At 35.8% G+C, this 14,662-nt stretch overlaps 2 protein-coding genes across 2 annotated transcripts in view; one reads left to right on the top strand and one right to left on the bottom strand.

Annotated features, from left to right (window-relative positions):
• LOC145673289 (sorting nexin-7-like) overlaps positions 1–3,469 on the bottom strand; it is a 50,442-nt gene extending 46,973 nt beyond the window's left edge. The window contains exon 1 of the mRNA XM_081742860.1: positions 3,297–3,469. Coding sequence (XP_081598986.1) covers positions 3,297–3,422 — 126 coding nt within the window. The 5' untranslated portion in view covers positions 3,423–3,469. The remainder of the gene's footprint in view (positions 1–3,296) is intronic.
• Positions 3,470–3,531: 62 nt separating this feature from the next.
• Positions 3,532–14,662, top strand: part of Lkb1 (Lkb1/serine/threonine kinase 11) — a 38,775-nt gene continuing 27,644 nt past the window's right edge. Inside the window, exons 1-2 of the mRNA XM_081742861.1 lie at positions 3,532–3,863; positions 14,279–14,452. Of these exons, the coding sequence (XP_081598987.1) occupies positions 3,532–3,863; positions 14,279–14,452 (506 nt within the window). The remainder of the gene's footprint in view (positions 3,864–14,278; positions 14,453–14,662) is intronic.

Genomic DNA, 14,662 nt, shown 5'->3' on the forward strand with positions numbered 1-14,662 from the left:
GTTACTCTCAATTCTCCCGCCCCCTCACTTTCATCATTCCATTGTTATCATCTATCTCATCATCACCGTTTCCCTTTGTGTTGGTGCATAACCAGGTAAGGTTAAACTAGGGCTATACATATATAAATATACACATAAATTTGGTTACAAATTTCGATGTCACCGAGTTGTAACTTCTCGCATTTGTTTTCTTGTAGGTGTACACATCTTTTCAAAACTAAGCCTATATGAAACAGGGTCCTATGGTCTAAACTAGGGTGCTGATCAAATTTAGGCACACCACATTTTTCAAAATTTACAGCTAAAATTCAACACTCGGCATGCAAAGACACATATATAAGGAATAAATTTCTGCAGACGAGAGAATTAAAAAGCAAGTAATGCAGCTGTATTTTATGTTTACAAATCTAAGGTTAATAGTGTAAAATCATAAAAAAATTTATACGACAGTTGAAATAGGCAAGTGCACATAAAAGATGATTGTATTGGGTACAATTTTCCGCCGGTGTAGTATGTCTCCAAGTATTACTAGTGTGAAACCATTAAAAGAACTATACAAACTCGAATCAATGCGAAAACCCACGTGTTCTCACTACCCTAAGCTTACGGGTAGACCCACCGTCGCTGACGCGCATGCTCCCTTAGGACAAACCCCCGCACGAAACCACTAGCTTCACACTGCTCTGATTCGGTTTGATAGCATTCGTGCTTTTTAGTGGCTGTTTGTGTTTCTTTTACTACAGATTTTGTGGCACATTTTTGGACACCGTATTTATATGCAAATCGTGCAATTATTGTAATTTTTCAACAATTATTTCACGTGGCTCCTTGAATTTCACCTATGCTAAGTCAGGTGTTGTCATGTCACCCAGCGTACATGTTTTGGATGAGTAGAAGAATAAAGTTAATGGAAGAATTATACTTTTTGAAAAATTATTTCAAGTGGTAAACCTAAACTTTACTTGTACTTTTGTACGTAAAATGGTGTTCTAGCCACGTATACTATCACAGAAATCGAATTAGTCTGCCATAGCAAAGAATGAACTTAATCTTCCTTGCACTTAAAAAGTTTCAGCACAACAGTACTGTTCATAACATTTTTCGGGTTAAGTGCCGCGAAGTAGTCCAGAAAAATGAAAAATACCTCAAATTTACAGGAAAGAAATGTTGAATTAGTTGTTTTTCATGAAATTCAACCATGTTTGACATGTTTAATGAAGTATTTTAAAATGTGAAAAGCTGCGTTTTGTTGGTAGTATTTTGAGTGGAGGCATGATGGCGGCAGACATAACAGTGTAACATTATGAAATTAGGAAATTAGTTCCCCGTATTGAAAGATGGCAGTTGACGGAAAAGACATTTTAATTTTTGAGTTTCATTAGAACGTATGTTGGTGAAGAGTATTACGTTTTGACGAGCAACAGAGATTACTGAAATTGCGCAGAAACTGTGGCAAATGTAGGAAGACATTATAAACAAAGAAATGGAGGAAGAGTTAGTTTTTGACATATTTCCGCGTGCAGGTCTACTTTTGGCGCACCACACGAAATAATTGTTGAAAAATAATATTTTTATTAATTTCCTTCTTATTGGCTCCTAAAAGATTTCCACTGGAAAACATGAAAATATGTCATTTGGCATAGATAAAATTCAATGAAGCCACCAGAATTGTTGAAATATTAGAATTCTTTTTCGATTTGCTTACAAATACGGCTTCTGGTAGTGTGGCATAACAACTTCAGTGCAAAAGCACAAATCTACCTGCGATAGGTGACCAATAAAAAACACTAATACTATACAATCAAGTCAGTGCAGGCTGAAGCTGGTGGACAGACGCGGGGATGCGTCGGAAAGAAGCACGCGCATCAGCGATGGTGGGTACACGCATAAGCGATGATCAGTGAAAACAAATGGATTTTGGCAAAGATACAGGTTTCAATAGCACTTGTCATGGTTTCACACTAGAAACACTCCACTTGTAAACATAAAATACAGCTTCTGCACACTGTGCACGAATACACTGTCGTTGAAAAATAACTAACAGCCATCTTTCATATGCACTCACTTATTTCATCCATCGTAAAGAACTCGTAATGATTTTTCACTAGTAACCCTACACTTGTAAACCTAAACTACAGCTGTATTACTTGGTATAAAATTTTGTCGCCTGCAGAAATGTGTTCCTTATAAATCTGTCTTTTCACACGAAGTATTCAATTTTACCTGTAAATCTTGCACAATTTGGTGCGTCAAAACTACATCAGCAAATACTAACGTACTAACACTAAATTTCCTTCTGTAGTTTTACTATACGGATCTATAGTATAAGTAGTAAAAGAAGTAGGAGTAGGGATAGCAATAGTAGGAACGGCTTAGAAGCTCCGCAGGGGTTCGTTGGGTTCTGTTCTCGACATAAAATGGGCAAATTATACATTTCACACATTTTTCCGTGCATTTTACAATCTGTGGATCCGTATAGTAAAATTGTACCAATTTCCTGATAATTCAGAAAATGTTTAACGTTTTTAAGGCTCAAAATTCTGGGCGAACTTTGCAACACAGACTTTAAATTATAAATCTTACTCATGCTTAGGTTTCACCTCTTGCGCCCACTTCTCTTTAGTCATAATCTGAATAACTTTCGTTTTAAACTCAAATTAAAATTCTTCGACATTTACTTGTTATTGAAATAACCGGAACAAAAGGTAATAGTATATATGAGAACCCCCTGTCTTCCGTGCGCGAGGATACTTCATATTATATATTTATACGTTACCAAATTAAATCACTGCGTTGTCTTCATCAAGGTTCGTATATACACTACATTATATGTGCTTAACATTCTATTTTTACTTTCTAGAATAAATTTTGTTGATTTCGATTCGAAAAATGTTAAATATTTTTAAATTTATATCATGATGCAGACCAAAATCCTTGTTGCATATAATGTAATGCGCTATAGCATATAAAGTACAAGGGCAAATAGGTACGTTCTTTTTTATTTTCGTATCAGTGGATAAGTAAATGAAAGTGGGTTTGTTACCCCCTTTGTAAGTTCGTAGATACTCAATGAATAATCCCTAAAAGTATGAGCGTCCAGCTTCTTCTGGAACTCAGACGGTCTTACATATACTATATCCGTTATCTACATTATATACATATCGAAACATTGCTAAACACAATATCAAAATATATTGTTTCTGAATGTTTTTGAAGTCTCATACTCCGCAGTAACGTCAATTTCGACAGTGCATGTTTCACATTTAAGAAAAAGGAAAATTATTTTAAATACTTACAACGGAACCCTCTAATGACGTACTATAGTTTGAAATAACATCATTATCACGACTATCCTGTTTATTCACAGGAGGTTTACATTCAGACGAAACCTCTAACACAGCTGTATTCTCTGCATCCGCCATGTTTCTCGTAATCTTTTATTTGTGTACAGCAGAATGATGGGTGAAATCAAGATGGTGGTATATACGTCGGTTTTTGGATAGGGTAATCGTACAAGAATTAATATAAAAAATGGACGAAGAAATGGAATTAGGTGATGATTTTCGGTTAGAGGACGACTTTAGTACTAATATTTTCAGTGATTTAGAACCAGTGACATGGTTAACAGAAGACCCGGAAGGAATGATTTTTCGGAGGGTTGATTCAGATCAAATCATTTATCAAGCCAAGAAGAAAAAATGCAAGATGATAGGAAAATACGTAATGGGAGATCTCTTAGGGGAAGGTAGCTATGGTAAAGTGAAAGAAATGTTGGACTCAGAAACTTTATGTAGAAGAGCAGTAAAAATATTAAAGAAAAAGAAGCTCAGAAAAATTCCAAATGGGGAACAAAATGTTCAAAGGTGATAAGCATTCGCTATTCTCTGGTGTCATTTGATGTTTATTTGTAAAGCTTTTATCGTTAAATGTGGTACAGTAATTGAAGAGAATTAATTGTAACTGTAGTTTTTTGATCTTATAACATTTTGGCGGAGGCATATCGATAACTTTACAGTTATCATATGCATATATACAACATTATGAGACACATGTTCAACAATCTAAAATTAACCGGCGAAGTGCGTATTTAAAAGGAAACATTTAGTATAAGCCTTTGTCAAATTAAAGTTGTAATAATAATGTAGATACTTGTTGGAATAAACGTAGATATGAGTCCGTAAGCTGCCGGTAGTTAGATCTAAGCTCAAATGTGATGATTGCAGGTATCCTGAAAGGTATGTAAATGTGAAATTTCTATAATTAATGTTCGAAGGAACCTTAATATCTAGGGCTCTTTTAAAAGCATTGTGCATTTATGCGTTGGTAGAAGTCTGCATATACGCTTATTTCAGGCATATATTAAAACTTGAAAAGCAGAAGACTAAATACTCTTTTTCTTTCAAAGTTGACTATTGGGGCCGCGGTGGCTCAGTGGTAGAGCGTTCACCTCTGGTGCTTGGAGTCCCGGGTTCGATCCTAGCCCCCGCCAAATGAACTTTGTGGTGGACAAACACCGTGTGCGTGGGTTTTTTCGGGGTTCGACCGGGCCATGGCTTGTCATGAACACCCTTTTCATCTTGAAAATGCCGTACCCATTGCCTCACATTGTTCACGTCTATTGTATCGTCACACCGTGCTCGTGGGTTTTCTCGGGGCTCTCCCGTTTCCACCCACTTTCTTCATATCACCATTTTCATTCATTACTCATCATCACCGTCTCCTTTAGCCTAATCGGCATAACCGCAGGACGTAAAACTAAAAGATTTCATTTCATTTTTTTCAAAGTTGACTATTGACGGTGATAGTAATCAGTGAAAGAATGAAACCGGAAATAGTCTTTTTCAAAAAGGGAATTATTTAATCACTGTAGTCCGAAGGAATCACAAAATTATTCCGAACCTTCATAATCAAACGAGAACTTTTTCTAAAGTAGCGTTTTATCCAAGAAGAAACCATAATCAGGTTTGTACTTTATCGCAAAATGTAGTAGGTAACCGGATGTTAATTAATTATCAAGGACACTTTCCGCCTTATGCAGAGTCGTGTCGACGTATGATTAGTGTCATTCTAAAGGCCTAACTGCTACAAGAAACAGTTAGTCGAACTCTTTGTATGGCACCAGGGTTGGCTGGTTTAAACCAAAAACGAGAAATGTTCGTAAAATCTTGATGAATACACATTTGTGGGTTATCATGTTTCACTCCCGTATAATTATCGTATTATATTCAGACCTAAATTCCTCATTCATTATAGAGATTATAGTACAAAAGCAACTTTTTTTATATAAAAGTTTATGAATGTTTCTTTTGTGATTTTTTTATAGTTTGTTATTATTTTTGTGCAACTGCAATCAAAGAAAAATTCTAAATATTGTGTCATTTTAATAATGTTTAGTTTACTATTGATAAAATACATTGAAATGCCGTACTTTTTTGGGTGTGGGGGTCATACAAACCCGACGAGAAGCATTTATTGAAATCAGAAGTATCTTTTGTATTTATTTATGTATAAATGGGTCAGAGCCAAAACGGACTCAAATAATTCGTATCTTTATTCACTTTTCGGGTAAACTTTACAAGACACGCTCCAGCTGCGCATCGATAAGTAGGACCCTTTTAAAAAGTACAGTAGAGTAGAGTAACGGGTTAGCTTAAGGTTAAGTAAGTTTTGATCCATTTTCATAAAATTATTAGTGTGTAATTTTTCGTTTCTGAGTGAGAATACCTGCTGGAGCGGGCGTTGTAAAGTTAACCCACTTGGACTGAATTAGTTCTTCTGTACTATGGTTTTACTTGTGCAGTAGTTTATCTTTTTGTCCTTTTGTAATGACTCTTGACAATTAGACAGCTATATTAACAAGTATGTGAAGATAAGTAGAATGTATTTTTATCAGGAGTCCTTCGTGAGTGAGTTGGCAGACGTATCGCATTTGTGGCCAGTTAGTCCCGGTTTCGAGTTCAAATGGAAGACAATTTCTTTCGGATATAAGTCGAGAAGCGGTTTGGATTCCGCTTTAAGCTTATGTGACCCCTTTCAGCATAACCCGGATGTTGCAAAAGAACACCAAGGCAAAACAAACTTATTTCTGTTCATATGCGATATAAATACATAGAGCAAATTATTTAAAAGAAAAAAAAATGGTTTAAACAAAATAACTTTTTTGTGTGTTTTTTCAATAAAAACCATGGTTTTTGCCAACCCTGTATGGCACTAATCACGCTTCAGATCGACTCTGCATAAGGCCTTTTATGTATGTGAGTGTAGATCGAGAATAACCAAGTCATGAAATCAAACTAGAAATACCTCAGAAGGAAGTCAAGCTTCTGATCAGTCATTTTATATTAACTTCTTGTGGTATAACAAGCAAAGATACATATAACCACCAGAGATTATGATATAAGCAGAATCATGCATTTTACACCCTTAAGCCCAATAAAATTTTAGGATCTCTCCCCTCTATTTGTTCGAATTCATTACAGCAACAAATTAGCCGCGTTCACTTAAATTGACCCACCAGCAATGGGGCGTGGCGTACAGAACAAAATAAATGGATTACACTGGGAGCTCTTTCTATCGCCAATAACGTCGTAACGTGAAAACTCAGTCGCGCTCTGGGATGGCATCCCAGAATTCGTTTCAGGGCTGCAGAATCGAGTACCTTGTTTTTGTCTAAATTGTGATAAAGGTAGAGAAAAACGGGACTTGCGGGGCTTCTAACCCAACCCCATTCGCTCGCTCAGCTATATTTTATGAAGTAACGCTGGAGATCTTATATGTGCATGATTGGCGGGGGGGAATACTAAACATCAGCCGCGCTCTATGCAATTATTGGTTTCAGTTAGAACCCCCTTTAATTTCTCTCGTGGTCTGCCTTATTTTCCACATATATTCAATCGTGAGACATAAAACTTAAAGATTTCATTTCATTTCCTACATACCTGTTTATGCTGTTTTTGAATTCAAAGGTCGGATGAAGAAACAAAACAAAACAAAACAAAAAAAAAAAAAAAAAAAAACCCTGTGCAAGCAAACCGGTACCTAGTAAATATGTGAAGCACTAACAGCCCACGAGTATCTGAGGCTTTCAGAGAATTTGTAAAGAATACTATATATATATGGGGTAGACAAAATAATCTAAAAACACTTCATACAGAACACGTAAGTTTGGCCTCCACTGTACAATATGTGTTGCGGTTGCTTTTTTTTTTTTTCTCGATGTGTCATGTGGATTTTCCTCTTCCGTCAGCAGTAATCAGTTCACCTGTGAGTGTCGTGATGTGAAAGTGGTGCGGTTAAATGGGCAACCTGACAGACTTCCAAAGAGGCATTATCATTGGTGCCCGTCTGGTTGGAGCTTCAGTAGCAACAGTGGCGAACATTATAGGGGTATTGAAAGGCACTGTGTCCAATGTCACGAGGACATACACAATTCATGGGTAAACGACGTCTGCAAAGCACAACAGTGGTCGAAAGACAGTCCTGTCAGATAGAGACTGGAGAGCATTAAAACGGATTGTAGCAGGTAAAAAGAAGACCTCTGCAATGAAAATTACGTCTGAACTCAATTCCGGCCTACAGAACCCGGTTTCATCGAAAATCGTGCGATGGGAACTTCATGAAATTGAAAATTCATGGCAGGGTCGCTATTGCCAAACCCCTGGTCACAGCAGTAAATGCGAAGAGGCGTATCCAGTGGTGCAAGGACCACAATGCGTGGACTCATGAGCAGTGGAAACACGTAATGTGGTCCGATGAATCGACCTTCACCTTGTTTCCAACAACCGGTCGTGGTTACGTATGGAGAACATCTACGCAGGCCTATGATACAGACTGTCTGCTCCCAACTGTAAAGCATGGGGGTAGTTCTGTTACAGTATGGGCAGTGATATCGTGGCCTTCCGCAGGTCCCATCATAGCTCTGCATGGAATGATGAATGCTAAGGCGTATGAGGTCATTTTGGGGGACCAGGTTCTACCCATGGCCCAAATATTGTTCCCTGATGGTGATGGCATCTACCAAGATGATTTGGCACACTGTCACGCTGCAAAAACGGTGAAATCATGGTTTGAGGAGCATGACCAGGAGCTATCACACCTTCCCTGGGTCCCATAATCACCAGATCTCAACATCATTGAGCCATTGTGGTCTGAGTTAGAAAGGCGTGTTCGGTCTCATTACCCTCCACCAACATCCCTTAAGGAACTGGAGCATGTTTTGGAGGAACAATGGTACAAAATTCCACGCACCACGATTCAGAAGCTGTATATGTCCATTCCAAGTCGGATCCAAGCTGTTTTGGATGCAAAAGGAGGCCCCACATCATACTAGGTATGATTTTCACACTTTTGCAAACGTTTTAGATTTTTTTGTCCAACTCCTGTATATATATATATATGTATATAATATATATATATATATATATATATATATATAGAGAGAGAGAGAGAGAAAGAGAGATTATTTCCGGTCTGGACGCACGCGGTAGCCATTAGATCAGCGGAGAGACTTAAGCAACTGAAGTAATGCATGGAAGGCAGAGCAGAAAGACATAGAATGAAGGACACTGAATGTAAAAGAGAAACCACATGACTGAAAATTCATTTAGTTTCCTTCATACCGTCAAGTAAATACTGGGATAGCACCTGAAGGTCATGAGCCAGACAAAAAGGGAAAAAAAAATAGTTTATTAAATGGGGCTTTTAAAATAAAAATTCGGCTTTTCTGGATAAAATGATATCTTGAAAAACTATTTTAAAAACTCACATCTCCAGTTATCAATTTTCTTTTTTACAATAGATTAAAGGACCTTGTAATCTACTATAATCGGCTGATATGGTCCAGAAGTCGAAGGAAATTATGTATGGACACAGCACTAAAATTAGCAAAGATGCACTGATTCAGGAAAAAAGACTGTGACTCGGGCTTTGAAATAATGAAACTAGCAAAACCAATGTAATAACATTTTTAGTTTTTGTAGTGTCTTTGATTCAAATTGTACTGTAAAACCTTTAAATAACGGACACCGATGGCACATGATTATTTGTTCATAAGTGAGAAGTTATATTACTCACAGTTCATTGATAATTGTTTGCAGTATATAATTAATAATTTAAGTAATTATGAATGTAAATATGGGCTAATATTGAAGTACTGTATCCTATAACACACAAAAAATGAAAACGTGAATGATGGACCGGATCTCGAACTCCGAATCCGGAGAATACCGACTTCAGAACTGAGAGACTGTGTGGCTGTTGTGCAGGGTTGAACCCACCTGAAAAAACCCACCTGGGTTTTTGACCTTTCTGTTAGTATATTATTGGTACAACTAAGGTGATCACATTAAAAGTTATTTTTTATCAGATTTTGAACACTCTTTGGGCGAATTTGATGTCTTCACGTTAAGGTATACAACAATATTCAATATAAGATCTTTATAAGATTCTGAATGCACTGAATGAATGAATTTAAAAAAAAAAAAAAAAAAAAAAAAAAAAAAAAAAAAAAAAAAACAACCTCAGCTTGAGATAATTATAGAACAAATTAATGTGTGGATTATGATTATAGCCTATTTGAAGTAAAGTAAGCAATTTTGTATTTTAGAAAATACTTTCCGTGAATAGTGTGCCTCCTGACTCGGCACCGCCGAGAGACGTTATCCCTCATACGTTGACACGTTTAAGATCATAGGTGCCGGTACTAGCAGTAAACAATGGCGCCCATGTTGTGGTTTCCAAGGGGGACAAGTATAAGCGATATTTCAAATATAGTTTCAACTTTTGATGAAACTGTTCTAAAAATTATATTGGGTTTTCGATATTCCGAAGTACAATTTCCTCAAGGGTGAGACGAGCGCCCTACCTTGCCCCCCCCCCCCCCCTGATGTCAATAAATATGTCAATACATTAGTAAAACTATTAGTATTATTTCTTACCTTTCACGGTAACAAAAGTATTCAGTAAAATTTGGTTTTCCAACAACAGTTCAGTCATTTGTTGCTACTCTTCAAATAAGCATTCTGTAGAATCAACACCAGCAATAGCGTAAAAATTCTTGTCAAAATTAAGAAGCTTAATGCTCGGAGCTCCCAAGACTACGTAACGCTTACTATTTTAAGTGCTGAATTCAAACTTTATTATTAATAGAAGTTTCAAAGTACAGTAAAGCAAGCTGCATTTTCAAGGTAAACCCGTCGTGAAAGAAGTGTTCGGGAAATTCCCGCAATTGAATCCACAAGGCATCGGAAGGGAATACTTCAACAATAAAACTATTTATTTTACGCTGGAAGATATTTAATTTCATTTATGACATTTTGAAACATTTACTTTAATAAAATATAAATCATTTCTATCTTTGTTAATTGTTTTAAATTAATTTTCAGGAAAGCGTCTAGCAACAAGTGCTCGGGAAATTCCCGTAATTAAACGCACAAAGCATCGAAAGTGAACTTCAACAATAAAACCATTTATTTTACGTTAAAAAATATTTATTTCATATAAGACATTTTGATGAATTATGTCTTAAATTAATATAGCTATTTGGTATTCATATTTGGCGAACGTCACAGGCTCCTGGGATGACTCGATCTACATTTGTTCGTTTGTGTGTCTGTACCACAGTGTTCAACTTTTGGTCTTTTAAATTTCAGGATACAAGCTGGAGACACTCTAAATTTTCTGTATAGATTTTTCGGCATACCAACGTAAAATTACAAAATGGCGCTTTTTTTTTTTTTTTCCAAAATAGCGGATACCCACGCTACAAAGGGCAGTTTTCGGTCTTTCAAGTTAAAATTTTCAAAGTAGAAGCACGAGAGATTAAATTAGCTGTATATATTTTGGCGGCATAAAATTTTAAAATTGCGGCCATTATTCAAAATAGCAGGTATCCATGCTACAGGGTGCAATTTTAGGACTTTTTAAGTTGAAATTTTGAGGGTAGAAGCACAAGACATTCTAAATTTGCTGTATAGAATTTTTCGGCTATCCAATATAAAATTTCAAAATGACGGCCATTTTTTCAAACAAGCAGTGAAAATTGTTGCAAGTTGTGACAATGATAATCTTGAAATGTAAATCATATTTTAACATTTTTAGCCCAAAAAACATTGAAATATTTCGAAAAAAAAAACAATTAAACCCGAAAATACCCGAAAAACTCACATGGGCCCAGGTGGGTTGGTTTTTTTCAAACCCTGCTGTTGTGGGAAGCAGGCTGGGTCGCGCAGCGGTTAACGCATTAGCAGCTTATGCCAGAGATTCTGGGTTCATTTCGCGGTCCAGTCATTCACTTTTTCGCTCTAATTTTTCACTTCGTGTGTTGGTGAATTTGCACCTACGGAGGATCTAGTGTGTAAAAACAGGTTTAAATGGTTGTTTCCGCCTTTCATTAATATACGTATCCCATGTCATTAATATACGTAATATACGTATTAACCAATCATAGCGATTTATGAATTTCTTGGACAAAAATCTAGTAGTTTCCTGCCGTATAATCCTGTAGACACTAGTTTCTGAACGAAATCTGCTTGTAATTGATAGATCAGTTGAAAGAATCAATCTTAAGATTTTTTTTTTCTTTCTTCAAATTGCGTTAAGTATTTTCTCTGTTAAATACAAATGAGTTGAGAATAATTCCTGTCAGTTATTAAGAGGTTACTAGAACGTTGGAGGGAAAAGAAGACTGTCCGTGTCCGTAAAAGGGAGGATTGTTTCCCATAATAATACATATATTTTTGCCACAACAAAAGAGTTTGTCCGTATTATAGGAGTTGTCCGTTATTGAGAGGTATACGTTAAGGAAAAGTCTAATTTTGCATTTGCAGCTGTAATACGAAATTTGGTTTTCTTTGTAATGAAACTTTTTCGTTAGTATGCGTGTAATTATCCATATCTAGTAATTTCCCATTTTAACTGAATTAACTGACACATAGAAAAAGACATTTTATTACTTGTTTGTGGTAATACGCGAGTATATACTACACGAATAAAGGAAATGTAGTCGCATTTCTTTGCGTTCCAGATTACGATTGAACATCGTTACAGCGATTTTTTTCGAGCGCGAACAAAATTTGTTATGCATGATCCCTCCCCCCCTATTTTTAGTGGAATTCTCTGGAGATCTCTTGATAAATACATATTTTAAGCCAGTTCTGATATTAGGCGTGTACTGAGAAACATGACTGAAGAAAAATGATTATAATCACATTAAAGTTGTTATTACAATCCAAGTTTTGAGGTATATTTGTGGAGTGTTTTTTCAGTATTGTTGATTTTTTATGTAGGTTTTACCCAAAAAAAACCCAGCGAGTATTTTTGGGCTAAGGAAAACCACAATCCTGATAGACACCTGAGGTCGGTGCTTAACCACTTGGAATGTATCACAACTTCTGAGCTTATACAATCCAATGTCCGCATTACAGAACACCTCTGATTGTTGAATTAGATGTGATAATTGGAGGAAATAACCGATATTATATCACACTAATTCCTCTGTGAGTAAGAATACAATTTTATACAAAGAGTTTATATGACATACAATGATAATTCCTCTGCAGGTAAAAATTAAATGGTACACAGACTTACAGTCATGACATACAGTGATAGTTTCTCCAATGGGAGGCTACCACAGTATGCGACAAAACAAGCTGTACTTAAATTCGCGTGCGCGCATATATTGACGAGCAGGTGACATGTGGTACGAGCTGTAAGCACTACATGCACGCTCAGTTATGTGTGAGCTAGCGTAGTGTGCAGTTGGTGCGAAGATAATGTTACAGCAAAGTTGTTTTTGTTTATTGTAGAGCAATATTTCCGCTCATACGGTGTAGGGCAACATCTCATTGCAGAAGATGAACGCTCACGTCTACTGTATTGCTTTGGAATGTTAGTTACGATTATGATGATTTCATCAGCAACATATAGTACAGTGATGAATACCATGTGTACCTTAATCGCTACATCGTTCGACAGTTGATTATTGACCCATGCTTGCATAATTCGCGCTGTTTTTGCGGCACCAAAAATCTGTTCTTACAACAACAATGGATGCAGCAAGAGGGAGCTATTGCCCACACTGCAAGTGAGTTACTTGCCCTTCTACCTACGAGAGTTTGGAGATCACTTGGTTTCCAGTGGAACATTTATATATATATATATATATATAGAGTGGAAGTCTGATGAAGACACAGTTACTGTGTTGAAACTGTTACGTGATAGTGTTGATAGTTTTTTTTTTATACATATTATCACATAGCCTTGCTCGGTGTGTTATTGTGTATATATATATATATATATATATATATATATATATATATATATATATATATATATATATATATATATATATATATATATATATATATACACACTTTCCCATTCTCCTGATCTCACGATTCTAAATTTTCTGAACAGATAACCCTTACCACTATACCGGAGTTAAGAGAGAAGATTCGGTCATTTGTTTTGTCGTTCTAGCAGCGGTGTTCAAAATTTTGAACTCATGATGTACAGGCGCGATTCCTCTTACATGTATAATATATGTTGAGTCTCACTATTTAGTTGACATCCATTTGACAACATTTCTTATGTTTCATTATGTTGTACAACAAACAAATAAATAAATGTCAACGTTGTGATTTCATGTTTGTTTTGCCGTATGCTGTACGAATGACGTTAGTGGTTCTGTCTTCTCACTTTTATCAATATATTACAGTTCGTTGCCTTTATTTAGTATGTTTCAAAGTGAAAAGTGGAAATTTTTATTTTGCAAATACTTGTAGGATGAAAAATAAAATCAATCCACATATCATTCCAAATATACGTACCAGCAAGGTAAAAAATTAAATGTTGTGGATTAAAATTAATACAGCACTTGTAAAGATAAATTATTTTGTTACTCTAATATAAAAGGCGTTATAATGTAGCTTTTAATACAAAAACACCGTTAAATTAGCAAATCATAATTGTTACACAACAAATAATGTTGAAAAAAATTAAAAATGAGATATAATCTTGCGTATTGCGTTCTTACCACCTGTCATAGATGTGTAGAACTTTGACAGTGCAGTTAGTCGTCGACTTACGACTAACTTAATATCGAAAAATACTGTGTTCGCACTTTAAAGTATCATCCGTAGGGATTGAAGATATATTTTCCTTTATTAATAGATTTGATGAGTAGTAAAAATATAGCTGATGTGAGATTAAGGATGATGATGTAATCTAATGAATTTTAATTTCAGCCAACAAAGTGTATTATTTACTACTGTCGTTGCAGGGAGATACGATTGCTGAAACGCTTAAGGCACAAAAATGTTATCAGTCTAATCGATGTTCTGTACAATGAAGAGAAACAAAAGATGTACATGATTTTAGAATATTGCGTGGGAGGTCTTCAAGATATGCTTGAAAGTACGCCTCAAAAGAAGTTCCCTATTTGGCAGGCACACGGGTAAGTTACAGAGAAACTAAAACAAATTTATAAACCTGTACGATATCGTTGTGTAAATTGGAGTTGCAATAAAGTTCCATTTCAATTATATTCTGCAATTTATTATTTAGAGTATTGATATTGGAAGAACAATGTAATACTGGATTCTCAGAATTTTCGTGTAAAGAATGAGTCTGTATGCATCCTTACTATTTAGAATGTAGATAAGGT

The sequence above is a fragment of the Thermobia domestica genome, chromosome 16, assembly GCF_964235325.1.
Source record: "Thermobia domestica chromosome 16, izTheDome1.hap1.1, whole genome shotgun sequence".
NCBI classification, from domain to species: Eukaryota; Metazoa; Arthropoda; class Insecta; order Zygentoma; family Lepismatidae; genus Thermobia; species Thermobia domestica.